Below are 21681 nucleotides of genomic sequence, written 5' to 3' on the forward strand. Positions count from 1 at the left end.
AATCCTTGAGAGGTGGTCGACTAGGATGTGGATCTTTCCTTTATGTACTATGATTGTGAAGTCGAACTCCAGAAGGATTAGCATCCACCTTGTTATGTGTCCCATGATGTAGGGCTTGTTAACCAGATATAGTAATGCTTGATGATTAACAAAAAAGATGAACTTGTTGGCTAGCAAGTAATGCCAAACTTCTTAACTGCGTAAACCATGGCCAAGACTTCCCTCACTATTGTAGTGTAACTAACCTTGGCATCGTTTAATTGTCAGCTAGCGAAGTACACTGGGTAGTCCACGTTGTACTCCCCTGGTTGGGTTAACACACATCCGATGGAAAATTTTGAGGCATCTATGTGGATGTGGAATATTAGATTCCTATCCGTGGCCCGCAATACCAGTGCTGTGGTGGCTAGAGCTAGTTTGAGGGATTCGAAGGATTTTTGACATTCCTCGGTCCAGTCAAAGACTACTAACAACTTGTACGATGGTTAGGAATGTCTGCGTAGAACAGGATGGACCTTCGATAGTAACCCATATGGCCTGTAAACCACTGTACTCCCCTTAGCATTCATGGGAGGGGGCAACTCTAGAATGAGCTTTATCTTGTTGTAATCCGTGGAGATGCCATTCTTGGACACTATGAATCACGTCGTGTTTGACCCAAAACTTGCACTTGAGAGGATTCAGGGATATCCGGTACAACCTGCACCTCTCAAGGACTAGCTTCAAGTATCTCAGATGATCATCCCATGTCGAATTCATGCACATGTCATCCAACAAGACTTCTACAAAGTCCCTTAGGTACTCCTTGAAGGCGGTGATCATCAGCCGCACTAAAATGTGGCAGATGCATTGGTAAGTCCAAAAATCATCACTTTGGCTGCATACACACCCGACTCGATTGCAAAGGTACTTTTATGTTGATATTCCGAGGTGATGGATACCTGATTGTATCCCGAGAACCCAGGCAATGGGTAGTGGTTGCGCTTTGTGGCAGCATTGATCTTTTTCAAGTCTACACATACTCGAATGAGACTCAAATTTTTGCATTCTTCTTCAGGACTATCACAATGGGTACACCCAGTCTGTATGCTCTATCTCATAGGTGAATCCTGCATCTATGAGTCCTCCATCACTATGAGTGCATATCTGGGATTCATAGGATAGGGATGTTGTTGCACTAGCCAGACATCATCTATCATGGGTATAGTGTGCTGCACAACTTCATCGACACACCCTTCATGTTTGTGTACTTCCAGGCCATGAAGTCCTTGTACTCTCAGAGGAGGGCTTCCTCATTGGGGGTGAGGTCATCTGCTATGTATATTGGTTGTGGGTTTGCCCCTTCTGATGCTAGGTTTACTTCCTTAATGTTGGAAGTACCCTTCTTCCTGGGTTCTCTTGGCCTACTGGTATAAGATCTTGCGATCCTATATCATGTAGGCCTTCTAATGGGAAGGTACCTATTGTTGCAGGTCCTCCTTTTCTTCATCCTCCTCCTCCACTCCCTTTTGGGTTGCTTCCCCCTTGCCCTTGGTGGAAGCCTTTGGGCTTTTAAAACTTTAGGGCTTCGGACCTGAGGGGGGCTCCTTCATGGCACTCATGGAGCCAACTGGAGAGGTAGCTTTACTCAACCAAGATCCCCAATTGGAGGAGAACTCATGGTGAGCAGTAGTGACACCCACATATGTTAGCCAATGGAGGTCTGATTTGACCCTTACTGCCCCCTGCTCACCTCACGGGTGTGAGCATGTTAAACATTTTGAGGGGTACCACCGTATTCAACTCTTCATGCTCAGGGGTTTATTTGGAACCCTATTCTTTTTAAGATGTCAATGTTTGCTAGAATGTGCATCCAATTCTGAGAGAACTCTGGTTTGGGGAGAGGGGGCATACCAGAATTCATCTGCCTCCTTCCCATTGCCTTCTCTCTCACAAGTTTGGAATAGTTTTATTGACGCGGTCCTGTCGATTGTGTCAGTTTCATAGAAAATAGGTGTCATGACAATGGGTGGGCCTTGTATGTACGCAGGTGCACTCGCACAATTTGCTCCTCACGCCATAATAGATCTTGTCCAGGCACTAATCATGTACGAGTTTGGACATTCACAGGAAGGGCCTACCTAGGATGGCTTCATATCCGGGCTACTGGGTGAAGTCCATGACCACAAATTGAATGGGGTACATGAAACCAAACACCTTAATGTTATACCGTGATGAGAAATCCCAGGGGTTGAATAGTTTTGCTGTCGGCTAGCTTTACTACTAGATGGGTTCACTCAAGGGCAGGCTTTCCCCATATCTCCCAACATTCTTTGGTGTAGACACTCACACCAGCTCCCCCATTTAGGATGGCGTCAACCTTTTTGGTTCCGGAAGGTTATGGGGATAGCTGCATTAGTGTCATCACCTTTGAAGTATTGGCCTAACTTATTGATGGGGACCTTAGGTAGGTTCCAACTCTCCTATGTGGTTGGTCATCTTTAGGGTTAGTAGGACCTTGGGCCAGGAATTGCCCGTTCATCCAGCTTGAGCGGTCTTGCCAGAGGGTAGGATTCCCCCTTCACAAGGATGCGATTGACATCTTGACCTTTGTAGAGAGGAAGGCCGCTAAGCCAGAAATATCACCCTCCCCACCAATAGTGGATCCTTGAAGCCGTCTTCCTCCTCTCTTAGGTTCTGTTGCATTGGCTCCTCTTGAAACATCCATTGCATCAAGTCCGATTATCTAGGAGCAAACCTTACAATGAAGGATTTTTGTAATGCCTCCCAGTTGACTTTCTCCTTCAGGCTGAGGGCCCTGTACCATTGGCCTGCCTTGCCATCTAGTAGGTTGAGGCCGAATGCATTAATCATTTCCAGATCTTCAAGAGCACCGAATGCCTCGCATATTTGCTCAAATTGCTCCACATGGGAGACCGGACTTCTTCCCTAAGAAATTTAGTTATCAATTTAGAGATGGCTATGGATCGACTCTTAGAGGGATTAGTGATCCCTACTAGGAATATGGGTGCAATCGATGGTGGGGCGTCCCCCCTTCCTAGTGCGGCATCCACCATGATGCACATTGCCTCATCCGATAGCACTGTTTGGGAAGCTTGTGGAGGATGCACTATTGTGGTCGTAGAGATGGCCTCAAGCCTTGCCCTGGTAGTGGGGTCCATTGGGTTGCCAGTATCGATGTTGGGGCTGTGAAGTCTACTCCCTCGTACATCGAAGTTGCAACTGTGGGAGTAAACTGCCGACCTCCCGGAGGACGTGGCGTTACCAGGCATCTGCATGGAGGCTCCTTGCATTGGTTTGTAATGTGGAGCTTGTGAGGGCACATAGTCAATGAATGTTGGGGGCACCTGGAAGGTCAGAAGTTCATAAGAGTTTCCCCCTTGGAAGTCTCGTGCATTTCTTCGGCTAGGGTTTTGCCCTATGAAGTCCCTCATCCACAGGGATTTGTCCTCCATGCACTCTAAATTAGGGTGTCTAGTGAAGACTATGAGATCGAAGTCCGCGGCCTCAGTCTCACTGCTTGTGGCTCAGGGGCTGGTTGTTGCTGGCCTCCCCTTTTTGTGGACATATTGGCTAAGGGGTTCTCCATTTCTGCTGAATCCATTCGGCCCAACCGTCCAAACATGTTGGATTGTCCCTCTTAACCTAGAGGCTACAAAAGGAGTAGGAGAATGAGGTGGAGCTATGCTGGTGTAGGGGGCTTCAGAAGCCCTTAGGCCAGCGGGTGCTTGCATTTCCTCATTCAAGCTCTTGGTCTTGTCAGAGCTAGAGGGATCCCCATGTCAGGGCCCTAACAGTGAGAGAGCTGGGAATTGAGCTCCCTATTGGAGTTCACTCCAAACTGGGGTGAAAGGGGGTTGTGCATAGTAAAATAATACTATCCTCGAGCTCGGGTTCCTTGGACAAAATTCTTCCAGACCTCAAGTGCATATATGAGATCTCTACAGAGGTACACCCTACCTCAAATTCAGTTGGAGATCAATCACAATGCTGAATGTGTTATACAAATTGTTGGCCAAAGCCTTGGTAGTAAAAATCAGGGAAGTTTGTACATTGGAGGTATGTCAATGGTAGAGAAAGAGCAAAATGGGTTCATTAAAGGAAGGGATATATTTGAGAATATGTTGAATGTCATAGCGGCTTCGGACTATGCTTGCTCTACTAGTCAAAGGTGTAGCCTCTATGGATTTGACCTAGATAAGCCTGTGATAGGATTTGATGGGATTATATTTATGCAATCTTAGATCATCTAGGCTTTGGTACTCCATTTTTTAGTATGTTGAAAACCCTCTTTGGTAAGGCTCCTACCATCCTATGCTTGAAGGGGGTTGTAGGTGTAGGTAACTTTACTCATTATAGATCTATTGCGAAAGGATGTCTATTAGCTCCCTTGCTATTTGCTTTGAGTGTGGTGCCGTTGATAGGCCATCAAAGAAAAGGGGAGTTGAAGAAGGAACCAAGATTGGTGCTACTTTTAAGTAAGAGAATTTGCTCAAAGCTATTCAAAGAATATACTGTGGCTTTGTTTGAAGAGAACTAGAGAGATTTGCGAACCTATTTGATGCTCTCTCTATTGATTTCGTGGTCTAAATGCACTTGGGATTCCACTTAGTTTCTTTGCCAAGATAAGCTGCTTAAGTGGATTGGGAGAGGACCTATAGTCGCATATATGGGAGGCCCCCACAGAATAGGCCTCACCCTTAGATAGCGTTTTGAGTGGTTCAAGGACAAGTTGAAAGAGAATTTCTAGAGGTGGCATGGCTTATGCCTCAAATGTCATCCAACATGTGCTTGATGTTTGCTACAACCTATTTGGCTTTTGGGTGGAACTTTAAAAGGAGTCATTGGAATTAAATTAAAAGTTGTGGAGAAGGTTTCTAGTGGGCTCAATATAGTGAGAGACGGCGATTACACTATATCCCTCCCTGGGAAGTGCTAAAGGCCCACAAGTTGTATGGTGGACTAGGTGTGCCAGATGTTGGCCTTACAAATTTGTCATTGTTGTGTAAATGACTTCTAGGTGATTTGAATGTCAGGTCCATGGTGGAGATATGAAATGGTTTGTGGACAATGGTCTAGAAGAAAGAGTCCTTGGTTACCTTATGCTTGCATGATGTTAGTTACCTTATTCCTGTGGTTTACTTGGTTGTTGCTGAGTATTGTAGGCTACGGGTAGGAAACCCTTTTTGGTTAGCCCATTTTTGTATAGTGGTCTGCTTTCGGGGGGTGACGTCCCCACTAATATAAGGTGGCATGCTCTTCAAAAAAAAAGAAAAAAAGGGGATGAAAATTGCTACATGAATGCCCATATTCTACACAACAAAAGAAATACAAGTAGGCTCATCAAAACAAATACATGTGAGGAAAAAAAAGAATCATGAAGCATACATCCACAATAAACCTTGCGGGCCCTCGGGATTGAGAGTAAGATGAAGCATACAGGCACCCAAAAACTACGAGTAGCAAAACAACGCTTGCATATCAACTGATATGTGTGTGGCCTTCCTTGATCAAACATACAAATATGAGCTCATAGCTTCCATTGCTTTATTCTCTCTCTCTCTCTCTCTCTCTCTCTCTCTCTCTCTCTCTCTCTCTCTCTCTCTCTCTCTCTCTCTAACTCTCTGTCTCTCTCTCTGTCTCTCTCTGTCTCTGTCTCTCTCTCTCTCTCTCTCTCACACACACACACACACACACACACACACGCTTGCACGCACACACACACACACACACATGCACACACACATGCACACCCATGCACGTGCACATGCACACAAACGCATACACATGCATGCATGTGCGCACATAGACACACACAACAATGTGAAATGCTAAACATACAACACAACATACTACAAGAGAGGAGGAATTATGGAGGCACTCAGCACAATGAGAGAGAGGATGGGTACAAGATGACTGCAACACACACATCAATACTTTAAGAGTGCTCCTATGATTGCCCATGTTTCTTATTCCAAACTCATACACCTCATGCGTTTATATAAAGGGAGTCCACATGTTACAGAATTTATAATAAGTCGATTTAAATTAACAATGTTTTAAATTGAAATGAAAAAAGTATGTTGAGAATATCAAAATTGTATGCTTTTTGCCTTTTTTGCATTTAAAAAGCAAAGATATGCTTTCACCCATGAGTATTTACGCTATTTGAACAAAACCTTCATGATTGACATTAATTAAAATCAATCTAAGGGCTCATATTCGTAAGGGCTAAAATCAATCTAAGGACTCATATTTGTTACACTTGGCTCAAGGAGATGGATGAAAACAAAAAAAAAAGATATTTGTAAGTGTGCCCTTCTTGCGAGTACCTCAATAGAGAAACATATAAGAGTTTAGAATATGCAAAAGAAAATTTCAACAAACAAGGTGAGATTCAAAACATATATATACATACATATAATATATATATATATATATATAAAATATACTTTATATAGCCGGTTACACATATTATGGGTGGGGAGGTGGCATGCTTCCTTCCCCAAAGACTTATAATCCGAGGGAACGGGCCTTTCCCCATGCATCAAGATTGGAATCGTCAAGATTGAGTATCACAAATATGTAAGAGAATGACACGTTACCTAAATCTCAATGGATGTGTTTGTATTCCAAGTTAAGCATCCAAATTCATGTACACACCAAGTATGTACATCTGCTTCACTTTTTGAAAAGATGCAAAAAACATGTCTAAAATGGAAACAATATTAAAATATGGTATTATTAAGAAACAAATCATTAGTATTGTAAGAATAGATTACAAGCAAGTGAGAGTGACCACAAGGGCAAGTTTGATGTGTTGCATTTACTGTTTCCTTCAGAGAGAGCTTGCAAGTAGTGGTCCTGTTGGAAAAGCATGATACTAGTTTTTAAATGTGTATTACGTTCCTCGGACCCAATGTAGTTTTGATGAGAATGGAAAAGGATTGGGCATCATAAAAGTCCCTACTGCAGACCATCAGATACGTTTACCTTGAGAAATCTAGAGAGATGCGAGCTGCTTACTTTTGTTGTTATGAGCTCCAAATCATAGAAGAAGTCGGTTACTCCCACAGTGGTGCCCTCCATCTCATCTGCGATGCTGATACATTTAGACATGATCATATTCCTACCTTGGTTGCTTCTAGAATTGGCACTGACGCTGTCTTCATAAGAAAGATTAAAGTGGAGGTTATGCTATTCTTCCATAACGATGCCGACGTGTTGCAAGTTTCCACAAGCCTCGATTGTTTTGGTGAGCTAGTGGTCTCCATTAGTTCAAACAGTAAAAACATCCCCATAGGCTGCCTATCCTAAAGATCATCTCCATCTCGTCGAGCATTCTATCCTTACTATCAGAAAGATTTAATTGTCATGCACTTGGTTGTATTCGCATGAGACGGGATCATAGTTACGTAATGTCAAGTGGTTGCAACCTCAATGTCACAGTTCTCGACCTGTGCTGGGTGGCCTTCAACACCCGGCTTCTTATCTCCTTCAAAGACCATTTTGCCCTTGCTCTCCTGCTGGGGTTCCGAGCTGAGGTACCTAAATCAAGATCTGCTCATTCTTAATCTCCACGAAGTCTGTATGTTAATTACGCTAATGCTTCTTGATGGGTTTTTTGCAGCAATCCCAGGACGACGAAGTGGCACCGAAGGAGATCAAGAGAGTTCTATTGCTTACTGCTTCCTCCCCCTCCTCCTCCTCCTCCTCCTCCTCTCAGAATGCAATCTAGTACATTGTAGCCCAATTCTCTATCCTCATGTCTGTGTGCCTACAGTTAGACAGACAGTGATAAAATTGAAGACGATGCGTAAGAGAGCAGTAATGTTCGCCTTCCAATCGTGCAAGGCTTTAGCGGAATTGGAATTGGAATTGCAATTGCAATTACAATACAATCCCAATGCAACTTCTAATAGAATTCAATGTTCCCTTAACATTGCATAGGGCTCTTGCGTTAAGTAGCCACAATGTCACTAACCACTCTATTGACGAAGATGGAGCTCTAGAGTGATGCATGTGGGGGAAGACCTTAGAAGTGATGATCACGTAGGTGATAGGGCGACGTAGGCGCAAATGGCAACCACGGTGATGGCAGCGCCCAGTACAGATGCATGTGACACAATTTGGCTCCTACGGATAGCATCGAATTGCCCTCTGCTGACTTCAGTCCCAACTTGATGAAAGCCGTCACTACAGTTATCAGACATGCTACTATTCCGCAGTGCTCACGAGTAGTAGCTTTTTTCTGTTCGTGCGAGCCAACAAGAACATGATGCTGGGAGCGACGCCTCTCCTCGACCATTCTGACCTTCAGCCATCCTCCTACAATTCTGCCTCTTCAGTAGTCTCTATCTCAGGGCCTCGAGCCCGTCCTTGCTTGCCTATGTCCTCAAGAGCTTCCTCCGTAGCAGTCTCTCCCTGTCTCCCAGCTGCGTCAAGAGGTTCCTATCTTCCATTTCCAAGCTTCCTCTCTACACTCTTGCAAAAAAAGGTCTAGTACCCCTGTTGACTTGCCTATCCCGAATAAAGTCTTGAAATCGGATCGCTTTAGTTTCCCAACATCGCCTTTCCTAATTGATGCCCTTCGTGTTCTCTGCAATGACTCTAATAGTCAGTCTTCTTCTTTGAGCCTCCGCAAAGATCTCAATTAGGCCACAATCCTCACCTTGTTATATGATTCTCAACAGCACGGATTGTGTATTTACTTCATGGGACGAGTTCTCTTAGAACCTCCTACACTCACAGCGAAATTGAAGGTCCAGCCCATGGGAATGACTCAAATCTTCCCTTGCGTAGTTATAGGGAGAGCATTTTGTGACGATGGAGCTACGATGGCTCCACAACAACTACGATGAAGCTCCGATGGCTCCACAATAGAAGCAACATTCTTGGAGAAATCCAAGCTAACACCTAAGGAAAGAGTTGAAGTAGCTTTTGATTTTTAAAGCTCGATGCTTTAGCCCAAGAAAGCTAGCACCTGTAATTTTGCAATAAACAATGTTACACCATTGGATCTTTTTTAAATCCAAGTTTCCAATTGTGACACGTGGCTCTAGGAGGACTCAAAGATCAGGCTGCCTACAGTAAAGAAGGTTCAGATCCGAGTGCCCACAAAATGAAGTGTGAACGTGGCGGCTCCTTCGGAATTCCTTCGAATCATGAGCTCTTGCCCAAGCACAGCTCGCTTGGATTTGCCCACTCGCATTGCGGAATGATATAGAAAACATATCATGCTAAAGCCCTCCTACAAGCAGCCCAAGCAATCCTTCATGTATGGTAACGATAGCCCCGATGATAGCCAGTCTATGGATGTCGAGATCGGCCTCCCTCGACGCACACGGAAAAGCAAGCGTTTTGGGCTCACTAAATTGATACAGAACATCAGTCATCGGCTGCATCATGACCACAAATTCGCCTTATGGTGTATTTCTATTGGATCCCTCGCTCTGGGCATCTGTATTATCTTGCTGATTGTTGTTTATGAGCGATTTGTCGGACATGGACCGCTTGTATACTTTGATGGGTCTTCACAGAAATCACACCCTTACCAAAAACTCAAGAATTTAGTCATGGTCGCGGGCCATGCCGTTTACACAAGTACTGGTTGTGACAAAGCGGATGGAGAATCTTCATGGTTCCTGGAATCCTACCAGAAGCATCCGGGTCAGGCTGCCACGTTCATTCAACATATAAAAGTTGGCGTTGAGGCCGCTGCTTTGGATGAGAATGCTTTGCTTCTGTTTAGCGGGGGGGAGACGAGGAAAGATGCGGGTCCTCGAAGCGAAGCCCAGAGTTACTGGACAGTCGCTGAATCGGCAAACTGGTTTGGTAAGTGCCTCGTGATCACATCTCTTATCAGCTGGTAAGAAGTGAGGTTCTGGAAAATAAGATTTCCTTTCCTTTCCTCAAGGAGAATCATTAACTTCATCTCAAGCGGGTTTATCGTGTAATGTGAGACGAAGCAATAGGAGGTACATGGCACGAGGGGGTGCTAAGAAGTGAATGAGAACCTGTAGTTGCTACAAGCACTGGGATGACAGGGTACAGATGGGTATCGAAAAAAGTCAAAAATATGTTTGAAATATTGTCCACGAAGGGTCAATGTGTGATCCAAGGTGGAGTGGTCCCACTAATAACGTGTCTAGCCTACCACTCGCATACTGCACGCTTTATATACTTATAAGATGTGTACCTGTAGTTCTGATCCACACATTTTGGCCATCAAGAGACCTGCGATGATAATCTGGTAATTGTTTGCATTCCTGGGGTCTCCTTTTCTGTAAATCAACATGATGGTATTAGTGGTCCAAGACACCAGAGAGTATTTACCAAAGGGCCTCGATTGAAAGTTTAGCTAGGGTTTGGGTGAGCATTTTCCGACCGTGGGTTAAGAGTTTATGGCTTGCCTTTTGTAATTTTCGAGTAGAGTCTTTAAGACGAGTTGTGGTGAAGCATGTGGAGCTTGTGGGGCGAGGAATATGATTGAGGCCATATATGGGCTGGTTGGATATGGCATATAGAATATCAGCATAGACACGGTGACCTGTTTTTAAATACTTTCATCCAAAATTCCTTGGATTGCTACTATAAAGATGCTCAAGAGTTTATCCTCGTGTCTTACAAGTTGTCGTTTCTTGCCCCACATCAAGAATTGGTAAGTTTTTGTAATTTATCCCTTATTTTGGGCAGCCTTTGTTTGGTGGTGGAGCGGCAGCATCACCAAATTGATTTACACTCATCATCATACCAACCATTGTAGTACTCAGATCCATTGGGTGCATAACCATGGACATTCTGTTTAAGGTAGGAGTGTTGTGCAGCAGTGTGAATAGAATGTGTGAGAAGCTTGGCTTTGGCATCTAGTGTTGATTGTTTATCTATGTTCTCTGGGAGTATTTGTAGATAGCAATTAAATGCCATCTAGCGTCGGATTAAACTAATAATGGTAGTATGTGGAGGCAACTGTGGGACTGGTTTGTGTGGACTGTGGTACAACAAGGTGGAATGGATAAGTGTGAGTGATCGGTGCCTGACATACAAGGGAGGAATGTGAGGTCAATATTCTGTGAAATAAAAGCAGGAGGTCGATATTCAGTGTACCATGCTGTCTTTATAACCATAGACGTGGCATGTGCATCCCTAATATCCAAGCCATCTCTTCAATCCATTGTACATGATCAACTCTTTTGTGGTGCGTACATCTCTGCTGATAGATGGCTAAGCTTTCATTGGTAGCACGATATCATGGGCATCCTCAGCCCGTGGCAAGCTGACTGCCACATGGACTGCCAAGCAGCCAGCCGCACCACAGCTGCACAGGGCAGCCATGTCAGCAGGCGCACAGCCAGCACCAAGTTAGCGGGTGCACAATCAGCGCAACGTCAGTAGCCACGTGGCAGACCGCCATGTGGCAGTCGGTGGTTGGCTGCGGCCTACCCAGCAGCTGGTGCTGGTTGGGACAGGGATCAGCCCTGGTCATTCCAGATCTAGGGCCCAAGGGCCCTATACAAGGGCAGCCCCTTGGTCCATTTCATCCACCTTCAGAGGTTCTAGCCCTGCAGCCAGCAGCAGTTCTACAGGCCAGGTGTTAGGAATCGACCAACAGAGGGTACGCACAGCGGAAGACTGATAGAATTGCCAAGGAGCTCACACAGTGGTGTGGGGAGTGGAATCACAAACTTCTTAAACTTATGTGCATAGGATAGATGTGTAGACTCATCAACAGACAATGAACCAGCTAGATATAGAAGACACCAAAATAATATATTTCCGTCCAAAGCTATGGACACAATACAAAAGAGAGAGATGCAGAGTCCCACCAATGGTGTGGTCCTCTGATCTTACCACAAGGTACTTCTCCTATTTGCCAGCTATCTCTAGACTCGAGCTTGTGTGCTCCACCTCAAGCGTTTGTAGACTTTCTATCTAGAATGGTTCTCTCTACCTTACTGCCTGTAGATCAGCCTAGGTAGGCAGCACCTTGAGATAGGTCTGCAGCTTCCTCAGCCTTCTTGGTCCTCCAGGGATAGGCTCCAAGTGCTGGTCTTGTGCTGCTCCTGCTGCTCCTGCTTGCTGCTTGAGAGAATGAGCAATGAGGGCCTGGAGGCCAAGGGCTGCTGACTAGAACCGACCAGTCTGGCTGACCAGAACGGTCTGTAAAAACTGACTGGTTGGCTGGTCCAACCAGCCCTATAAAAGGGCCTTTGGCAGACCCTTTTGGGCTGCTTCCCTTGCCCCTTCCTGCGCCTCTTGCAGGCCCATGCTGCTGCTCCAGGTCCCCCATGCAGGCACCTATTGGCCCTGCTCATGCTGCTACCTGTGTTCCTCTGCCAGCCCCATGTGCTGCTCTCTGAAGGCGCCTTTTCCAACCTGTACCCGCCTGCTTTGCTGCGCCTCTGCCAACATGGCAGCCCATGTGCTGCCCATGTGGCAGCCCTTTTTAGCCCTCGTTTTCTTTGGCTGTGAGGTGCTGCCCTCCCTCTCTCTATTGTTGTCTGATCCCTGCCCTCACGGCAACCATCATGTTGACCATGTGACCATCTCTCAGATCCTAGGTCCACCTCCCCATGCTCTCCTCATATGGAGGCTTACAGATGGGGAGGTGACCTTTCTAACACCCCCTCTCACTGACACATCTCGGCTCAATGCCAACATGTTGATGATGATGCTCCAGTGACTCCCGGGTTGTAGTCCTCTGGAACACTTCGATGTCGAAATCTTTTCTTGGCTTTTCATCGAGTGGCTCCTGCTCCACTAGGTTTGGTTCCGGCTCCGCACACCATCCTGGAACATAGGTCCACCTCACCTTCGGTCACGTTCCTGCCTTTGAACTCAAGCAATCCAGCTGCCACGATCTTCCAGTTGTCCCCCTCATAATGAGTGAACAACCTAGAGTTTTCCAGGCACCATGCTCTGAGGGTCTATTTCAACCCATCCTTCATTTGGCAAGGTCCGCAACAAGTGAATATCTCCAGATAACTTGGACCACGAACTCTCATTGAGCTCTCAAGCAGGTACTCTTGTGGCTTTAGTACACCTTGTCCATCGTGTTCCAGCAATCTGTATCCGAGATTTGAAGAAGCGCCCACACTTCCCCTTCTGCCTTCGAAGAAGGCCAATTCCTTCCAATCTCGCACTACCTGAGACAGTTGAAGAGCATGTTCTCTCCATAGCATGCTATAAAGGCTCAAATGAAGAACATCAAGTACATACTAGATCGTCGTACTGGTTGTGTGCTTGCTCTGAAAGCAAACCATGCACCTCATCGAGGCACATACCAATAGCCTGTTTAATCATGTCTTCTGAAGTACATCATCCATCTGAACATGAAACCCCAGGGCACTCAATGGAATCCACCCTCGTGTCAGTATCAACAACCACGCACCTGGAAGATACCAAACACTCCATGCTGTCCTTTACTTCACAAAGGCTTCTGACTCCTCGTCGACCCACATCTCAATGTCAGACATCATCACTGTGGTTTCTAGGTCAGCATATCTGACCTCAGTAACACACAGAGATGTCACCAAGAACAACTCTTCGATTACTACATTAGCTTTGGCTTTTGTGTCACCCTCTAAATATGAGTCGGACTCCTCCTTGTTTTTTTGATCTGCCTTCTTCTTTCTGCAATCCTTCGCAAAATGGCCAGGCGTGTCACAATAGAAGCACTTCTTCTGCGTCCTTTTTTAGGAAGTGTCCTTGTCATCAGAGTCATCCTTCTTCAACTTGCCACTGTTAGGCTTGCCCTTCCCTTTGCTAGCGTAATTCTTTGCCAAGAATGCCTTGTCAACTTTGTCGTTGTTGTAGAGCTTCTCCCTAGCTTCTTCTTGGAGCAGTAATGGACCCAACTACTCAAAAGTTAGAGGTTTGGTCCTCTGTCCTCTTGTCACAGTCGTAACGAAGCTTTTGAAACTCCGTGGTTGCCTATTCAGTACCTTCAAGGCCAATTGGCATGAGTCCACCTTTTGACCAACGGATGCTAGTTGATCCCTTACCACCTTGACCTTCGTCAAGTGGTCATGTACCGGATCTCCCTCATCCATATCCAGGTTGCAGAGTTGATGCTGAAGAAGCAGGATCCGGGATGTGTTCTTTGTCTCGTATAGATCCTTCAAAATGGCCCACGCCTCTATTGACGTCTCGGCCATTTGGATGTGAGGAAGTGCAGAGTCCGCCGTAGTCCCTATGATCAATGCCAGGGCATGGGCATCTCTGTTTTCCCAAGCTTCGAGCATCTCTGTTTTCCCAAGCTTCGAGCTCCTCTCCATCTACTGGCCACCCTGTATTTACCTTGCATCTACCCTGATCTACTGCACCGTAGTCGTCCTCATATGAGGGCGTACAGGTAGGGCAAGATCTCTACTTACATCTCTCTCCCAAGTTCGAGAACATTTGCATGTCCTTGTACAATGCCATAAATGGTAAAGATTTCCATGGTTTGGGAGTTCTAATGTAAAAAAGCAACCTGCACTATAAACATACGTGCTTGTGGGCCTCCTAAGGAGTTCTTTGCATAGTCTAATGTAAAAAAGCAACTTGCAATACAAACATATGTGCTCATGGGTCTCCTAAGGTGGATCGACATGCATTAGCATGTTTGTCTATGTCTATCACTCTAATGTATGATTGTAGGTACTAGGAATATAACACGGCAACACCTTGCTTATCCAGTTTATATCTATGCACTCTAGTATTCCCTTTCTAGACTCTCATGTAACTTTGTTAGGCCTCAGTGTCCTTTTAGATGGTCTCAATAAACTTACCTAGTAAGGACTATAAAGTCCCCTTACAAGTAATGAATGCAGTAATTAGGGCAATGATGTTCTCTCAGCAGACTATCCCAATATGGTGAGAGTGGTCTTCATGTCCTTTAGCATGACTATTCCATGCCCAATTCCCTTTGTTCTAGCTTCCGTCACCTCCTCGATGCCTTTCTTCCTCCGCTTTACCCACATGGGTGTGAGATCCTCATCGCGGCATAAATTATATACCTTTCAAGGTTGCCGTTTGTGTCGAGCTTTGCATTTTTGCATCTTTAAATTGGAGAATTAATGGTTTCTCCCTTGTGTCATCCTTTCCATTTGCCATGCATTATCTATCTACGTGTTACTTTTTTCTCAAAAAGTAATGTTCTATAGCATGCTTTGAAACAACCTACAAGATAACCTATCCATGATGGTGTTGACAAGAAAGAGAAACCAACTCTATGAAAAGTGATAAAAGATTGGTCTTTAATAGACAATGAAATAATCCAATCCGATAAAGGTAGTAGTTGGTCCTTTGGCACCACGCACTGCTTGAGCCCATATGACTCCTTTTAAAGCTTGCGAATTTTATTCCTTGTACCAAGATATATTGTCACGGGGGTGTGAAATTCTAAGTACTTTAATGTACTACAAGACCGTGACAACTTTGGTTTTAAAAGTCCAAGCATGGGCTTAATAATGTGTAATTAAATGTGGCATGGTGCCTAGCACATAAGCGTAATTAATCCCTAGGCCCAAAGGCATTCCAAGGAATTAAAGAGTGGTTGTTGGGAAATGACGATGTGGCATTTTTAATGGGCCCCCTAGAGGGCCATGTACCTTTAGTGGCCCCCCTAGAGTTCCAGGTGACTCTAGTGCCTTCTACATGCTCCTTTGCCATTCCTGGACCTTCATGGGCCTTCTAAACTTCACATGTGTGGTTTTCTCTCTCATCTTCTCCCTTTGTTGAGATTTTGGACTGGTTTTTCAGCCTTCTTCAGCTGAATTCCGTTTTTCTTCATAACTCCTCACCCGGTTGGATTCCTCGACTTCCGTTTGGCCCGATGGCTTCCTCTCTGCCTCCCCTTCGTAGTGATATGCTTTTCCCTCCGTGCGTTTGGTAGGACGGGCAGAGCTGAGCACTTCTTTTGCTGGTCGAATTTGCAAAAGTGGTTTTTTCTGGACCTTTTTGCTTCTATCGCCTCCTGGGCCTCTCCTCTTGCAAAGCTACAACTTTCTGTTGAATTTCGAGTGGTCCCACATGCTGGTTGACTGGTTTTTCTCAGTTTTGGAGGACTTTCCGGCGATGAAACTTCTCCAAAACCTTCTCAATGCATTCCTCTCTGAAGCACGCTTCTTTTGAGCCCAAGAACTCCCATTTCTTCGCGACAGAAGTGCTTCTTTTCGCATTTTTCAGTGGAATTCTTGTTGGTCGGCTCTTGTAAATGCTCTCTCTTCATGCTTTTGCACTCCTCTTTGGCTGAGAATGCAATTGGGCATTGGCTACTATGTCCTCTTGGCGATTGAGGACTTGGTTCGAGTTTTGAGGGCTTGGTGAGTTGTGATTTTGTTGCTGCAATTTCTTTTTGCCATAAGCTATTGGTTGGCCTCGTGTGCCGCCTCTTTCTTGGCTCACAGGTGCCCAGGCAGTGCTACATGAGTCATTCTTTGGTTGGGTACTTTGCTGATTTTATTTTGGAGCTTTAAAAAGCTTTGTGAATGCCATCTGGAAACTACTCAAAGAGAGTTTATTGGGGTGCAGTGTGATTGCATTTGGACAGCCAATGGAATTGCACTCAGAAAAGAGAATGCCTTTGGATTGAGCCTATGGGTTAAGTGCACTTATGTGATGGTGTTCTATGCTTGAAAGCCTTGCGAAGGCTTAGTGAATTGGGGCTGCGTGCTCAGTTGCAGGGAAGGTCTCCCAGATGCAACTTGTAATCATTTCACTGTGAAATATAAAGAAATACCGAAAGGGGCGCCACGGTGTTTGGGGCCAATCGGGTGCACTTGTCTAGGTTTGTTGAGTAGGGGCATTCTAGCCTCCATCCCTTTTTCAGTGGTTTTGTTTGTGAACAAATGGGTAAATGCCAAATGGTGATCATGCAATGGTTAATGGTTGTGATATATGCTTTGTGAGTTGTAAATAAGTGCTGAAGTGATTAAAGGTTTAGTTCCACTGCGCTCTGAGTGATTAGAGGCCGGTTTCATTGGTTCCATTGCCGGGATACCACATACTCTTTCTCAAGAGGTGGGCCTCGGTAGTTTGGTGGAAGGATATCTTTGCTGCACTTTTTGATAGATGAATATTACAACCATAAACATGGTGAGTACCCATGAGCAAGAGAGCTCCACAACTCCTCAAAGGAGAAGGCAGGAAAGCCTTAATGATCCAGCTAGTGTACAGCTACAGGGAGCACAACAAATGCCTTTTGAGCAGGCCACACATGAAGCTACAACTGAGCTCAACGGTGATACTAGTTCTAGCAGTGAGTCAGATGATGCTACTATGTTGAATGCACAGCTTGCAAGTGCAGTGACTACTTTGACTCAGCTGGCTCAAAATTTGGCTCAGATCGTGCAAACAAATGCCAAGAAGAAGAAGAAATCAAGAAAGCACAAGCACGGAAAGAGTGAGTACACACATGCATCAACTTCTCATGGCGGACCGTACACTCATGCATCAGTTTCCCATGAGGGACAGCCATCAAAAATGACTCAGAAAGTGACTTCCAAGAGAGAGGAATCACCCAAAAGAGCCTTGAGAAAGAGGTACAAAAAGTACAGCCAGTGCAACAGTATGAGCAGCCAGCACAAGGCCTTGGTTTGGGTACTTCTACTCCTCAAAATAATAATGTGCAGTCCATAAATGTGGCTCAACCACCTCAGCCATATTTGAGGCAGCAACCCGAATATTTTGGTATAGATTCTATCTTTGATGCTATGTTGATTTCACCGCCAATTGGGCATAGAAATCAAGCCATGTATGACAATGTGGGAATGCAGCCAGGCATGCAAGCCACATCATATGCTCCCATGCCTAATGTTCAGCCAATCATGGCTCTCCCTAGTGAAGGGAATGCTGCAAATATACAGCCATCTTTGGGACAGCCAAAATCAAATGGATATAAAGAATTTAAGGATGGTGGTTCTCATGTCAAGTTTGAGACATATAATGGAGTACAGGACAGGTACAAAGCCCTCACATTCCTTCAACAGTTTGATGCTGCATTTCTTGGGGGTTTGTTTACAAAAGCATCCAAGATGAGGAAGGTTGCCACATTTTTGAAAGGCAATGCACTTAAGTGGTATACCAACCTTATGCTTCATGGAGATGCACCTGCTACTTGGCTGGAATTTAAGCAAGTGTTCTCTTCTACTTGGCTTACTTCAACTTTTGAAGTTGAAGTACTTTCACACTGGCATGACTTGTCATACAAGCTTTGCAAGAATCTTGATGATTATACCCAGAGGTTTTGGGATGTTTTGCTGCCATTGAGCTCTTACAGGCATGTTTCTTTGAAAGAGCAAATAGAGAGGTACTGTTGTGGATTGCCTAGTGAGCTACGTGATTATTGCATCAAAACCAAGGTGGGTTCTATGACTCAATTAATTGAGAATGCAAGGACAGCATATGCATGGATGCAGGAGAAGAATTTGGGCTTTATGGACAGCAAGAAAGAAGACAACAAATGGGCTGCCAAATACCAGGATAAGGACATCAAATCTGAAAATAAAAATTATGGCAAACGACCGTTTTGAAAGGGAGGAAAAGCCCAATTCAAAGCTGGTCAAAGGCGTGGACAGCCTAATAAACAGCCCCGTACCAAGTTATTTGATGAAGAGAAAAAGTCACTCATGGAGCAAAACATATGTTTTATATGCAAAGGAGAGGGACACTGCTCTTATGATTGCCCATCCAAGAAAAGAGACAGGTCAGATAATGATAAGAATGGTGATAAACAGGCTGATCGGAAGGGCAAAAGGCCTAAACCTTCCGCAGGACTTCTTCCAGATGTGATTGGGAGTTTGCCACATGCACATGATGAAGAGGAAACGAAGAAGACTGAGATGTGCAGAGCATGGGGAAAAATCAGAAATCAGAATTGTTTGTTTTTCTTTGATTCTGGGGCAAAGGCGAATTTCATAACTCTTGATATGGCAGGAAGGCTTGGCATCAAGCCTGAGGAAATAGGGCCATCCGGCATGTGTGATATGGCCAACCCTGAACTCAACACACCTGTCACTCCTATCATTGGCAAGTTGAGGATGCATATCCAGGGATATCAGGATGCAGAGGACTTCTACATTATTCCTTTGCCAGAGTGTGATGCTTTGCTTGGGATGCCTTGGATGTACAGGGTGGGGGCTGATGTGCAGATGAGAAACAAGAAGATTTCTTTAACTCATAGAGGCAAAAATCATGTACTTGATGTAAAGTTGAAAGGGGAGTCCATCCTTGCAGTTTCAGCTTCTTGTATTTCCAATGTAATAAAGTGTCATATTTTAGCGTACTTGATTTTTGTCAAAGAGGACAGCCAACCAGTTCAGGAAGGCTCTACTCTTTCTGCTTTAGATAGAGAAAGGGCTGCTTTTATTTCAGATTTTCAGGATTGTTTCTCAGATGTACTTCCTCAAGAATTACCTCCCAAGAGGCCGAGGATCATCAAATTGATATAATTCCAGGAAGCTCACCGCCTCCTCCTGGGCCTCTCCTCTTGCAAAGCTACAGCTTCTGTTGAATTTCGAGTGGTCCCATGCGCTGGTTGACTGGTTTTTCTCAGTTTTGGAGGACTTTCCGGCGATGAAACTTCTCCAAAACCTTCTCAATGCATTCCTCTCTGAAGCACGCTTCTTTTGAGCCCAAGAACTCCCATTTCTTTGCGACAGAAGTGCTTCTTTTCGCATTTTTCAGTGGAATACTTGCTGGTCGACTCTTGTAAATGCTCTTTCGCACTCCTCTCTGGCTGAGAATGCAATTGGGCATTAGCTACTATGTCCTCTTGGCGATTGAGGACTTGGTTCGAGTTTTGAGGGCTTGGTGAGTTGTGATTTTGCTGCTGCAATTTCTTTTTGCCATAAGCTATTGGTTGGCCTCGTGTGCCGCCTCTTTCTTGGCTCACAGGTGCCCAGGCAGTGCTACATGAGTCATTCTTTGGTTGGGTACTTTGCTGATTTTATTTTGGAGCTTTAAAAAGCTTTGTGAATGCCATCTGGAAACTACTCAAAGAGAGTTTATTGGGGTGCAGTGTGATTGCATTTGGACAGCCAATGGAATTGCACTCAGAAAAGAGAATGCCTTTGGATTGAGCCTATGGGTTAAGTGCACTTATGTGATGGTGTTCTATGCTTGAAAGCCTTGCGAAGGCTTAGTGAATTGGGGCTGCTTGCTCAGTTGCAGGGAAGGTCTCCTAGATGCAACTTGTAATCATTTCACTGTGAAATATAAAGAAATACTAAAAGGGGCGCCACGGTGTTTGGGGCCAATCGGGTGCACTTGTCTAAGTTTGTTGAGCAGGGGCATTCTAGCCTCCATCCCTTTTTCAGTGGTTTTGTTTATGAACAAATGGGTAAATGCCAAATGGTGATCATGCAATGGTTAATGGTTGTGATATATGCTTTGTGAGCTGTAAATAAGTGCTGAAGTGATTAAAGGTTTAGTTCCACTGCCCTCTGAGTGATTAGAGGCTGGTTTCATATACCGCAAGCCTTGTGATTGCTCCACGTAGACTTTCTCTTGTAGTTCTCCATTCAAGAATGCAAACTTAACATCCATTTGAAGAATGAGCCATTTGCAAGAAGGACCAAAGCTATCACCGCACATATTTTTGTGCTTCTCAATTAAATTAGACAGGCCACCAACAATAGACTCAAACAGAGGATAACATGCCATTACAAAAAGATTGGATAATTAATTATTAATTATAAGGGGGGAGAATTTCTATAACTTATAAAGTGGGAACATTTCTATAATTCATAAGGGGCGAAGGAGGGGGGGGGGGGACTACATCAAAAAATTATTTATAATTAAGAAGATAACTTGCCACAAATACAAGGGTAAATAAGCATCTCGTAAGAAAATTTAAGAAGACCAAGAGTGCAATAAGGTTTAATCATCCAACACAAAATTGTGCCAACACCTCCAAGGGTTTTCCAATGTCTTTATGGCGAAAAAAGGAAAAATAAGTTCACATCCACGAGAAGACATACATACTCATCAAAATATCGCTATAAAGTTTTTAGAGTGGGAACGTCAAACAAAACAAGCCGGGACCTGAAAACTTGTATCCGTCATGTGTCAATCATCCATCAATGAGATAACTCCCTGCATCCACACACCAAAGTAAAAACAGTTGAAACATTTGTTGATAAGTATGCGCGTGTGTGTGTGTTGAAATGTGACTGTGTGTGAGAGTGTGTTTGTGTGAAAAAGAAATTGTAATCGAGAATTTTGTACTTGTGTGTGTGTGTGTGTGTAGCAATGGTTCCACTGTAATTTCCTCCCTCGGCCTGTGTGTAGCCATTGACTATAATCTTGCTTTGTACTTCTCCAATGTACCATTATACTTGTGATTTGGTCAATACATCGACTTGGTTCTAATGATTTTTATCTTTTGAGGCCTCTTTAACAAATCCCCTAGGGGTGCACTACTAGGAAAAGCTTGCAATATGCCATGCATTCAAGGGGCAATATACAAACCCCTACTTACATATGGGCCCTACATTTCTTTTTCTTTAATTTTTTTTAATTTTTATTTTTTGAAATAAAAAACCGCTTCTGTATGTGTATTTCTGTGAATTTATTGGATTAAAACCCCTTTTGTTGAACCACGTCCCATCTCTAGTTCTTTAGAATGACTTACATTTCTGGCTTTGGCATGGCTATGGGAGGTGGTGTGGGACGTGGCAGCTGTCTTGTGTAGCCAGA

The 21681-nt window shown here is 44.5% G+C and overlaps 1 protein-coding gene across 1 annotated transcript in view; it reads left to right on the forward strand.

Annotated features, from left to right (window-relative positions):
- The first annotated feature begins 9111 nt into the window (after positions 1 to 9111).
- Positions 9112 to 21681, forward strand: part of LOC147880598 (uncharacterized protein C57A10.07) — a 36609-nt gene continuing 24039 nt past the window's right edge. Inside the window, exon 1 of the mRNA XM_087370807.1 lies at positions 9112 to 9834. Coding sequence (XP_087226933.1) covers positions 9237 to 9834 — 598 coding nt within the window. The 5' untranslated portion in view covers positions 9112 to 9236. The remainder of the gene's footprint in view (positions 9835 to 21681) is intronic.

The sequence above is a fragment of the Dipteris shenzhenensis genome, chromosome 32 (genome assembly GCF_047967505.1).
Source record: "Dipteris shenzhenensis isolate YYH24624 ecotype China chromosome 32, Dip_SZ_1.0, whole genome shotgun sequence".
Lineage (NCBI taxonomy): Eukaryota > Viridiplantae > Streptophyta > Polypodiopsida > Gleicheniales > Dipteridaceae > Dipteris > Dipteris shenzhenensis.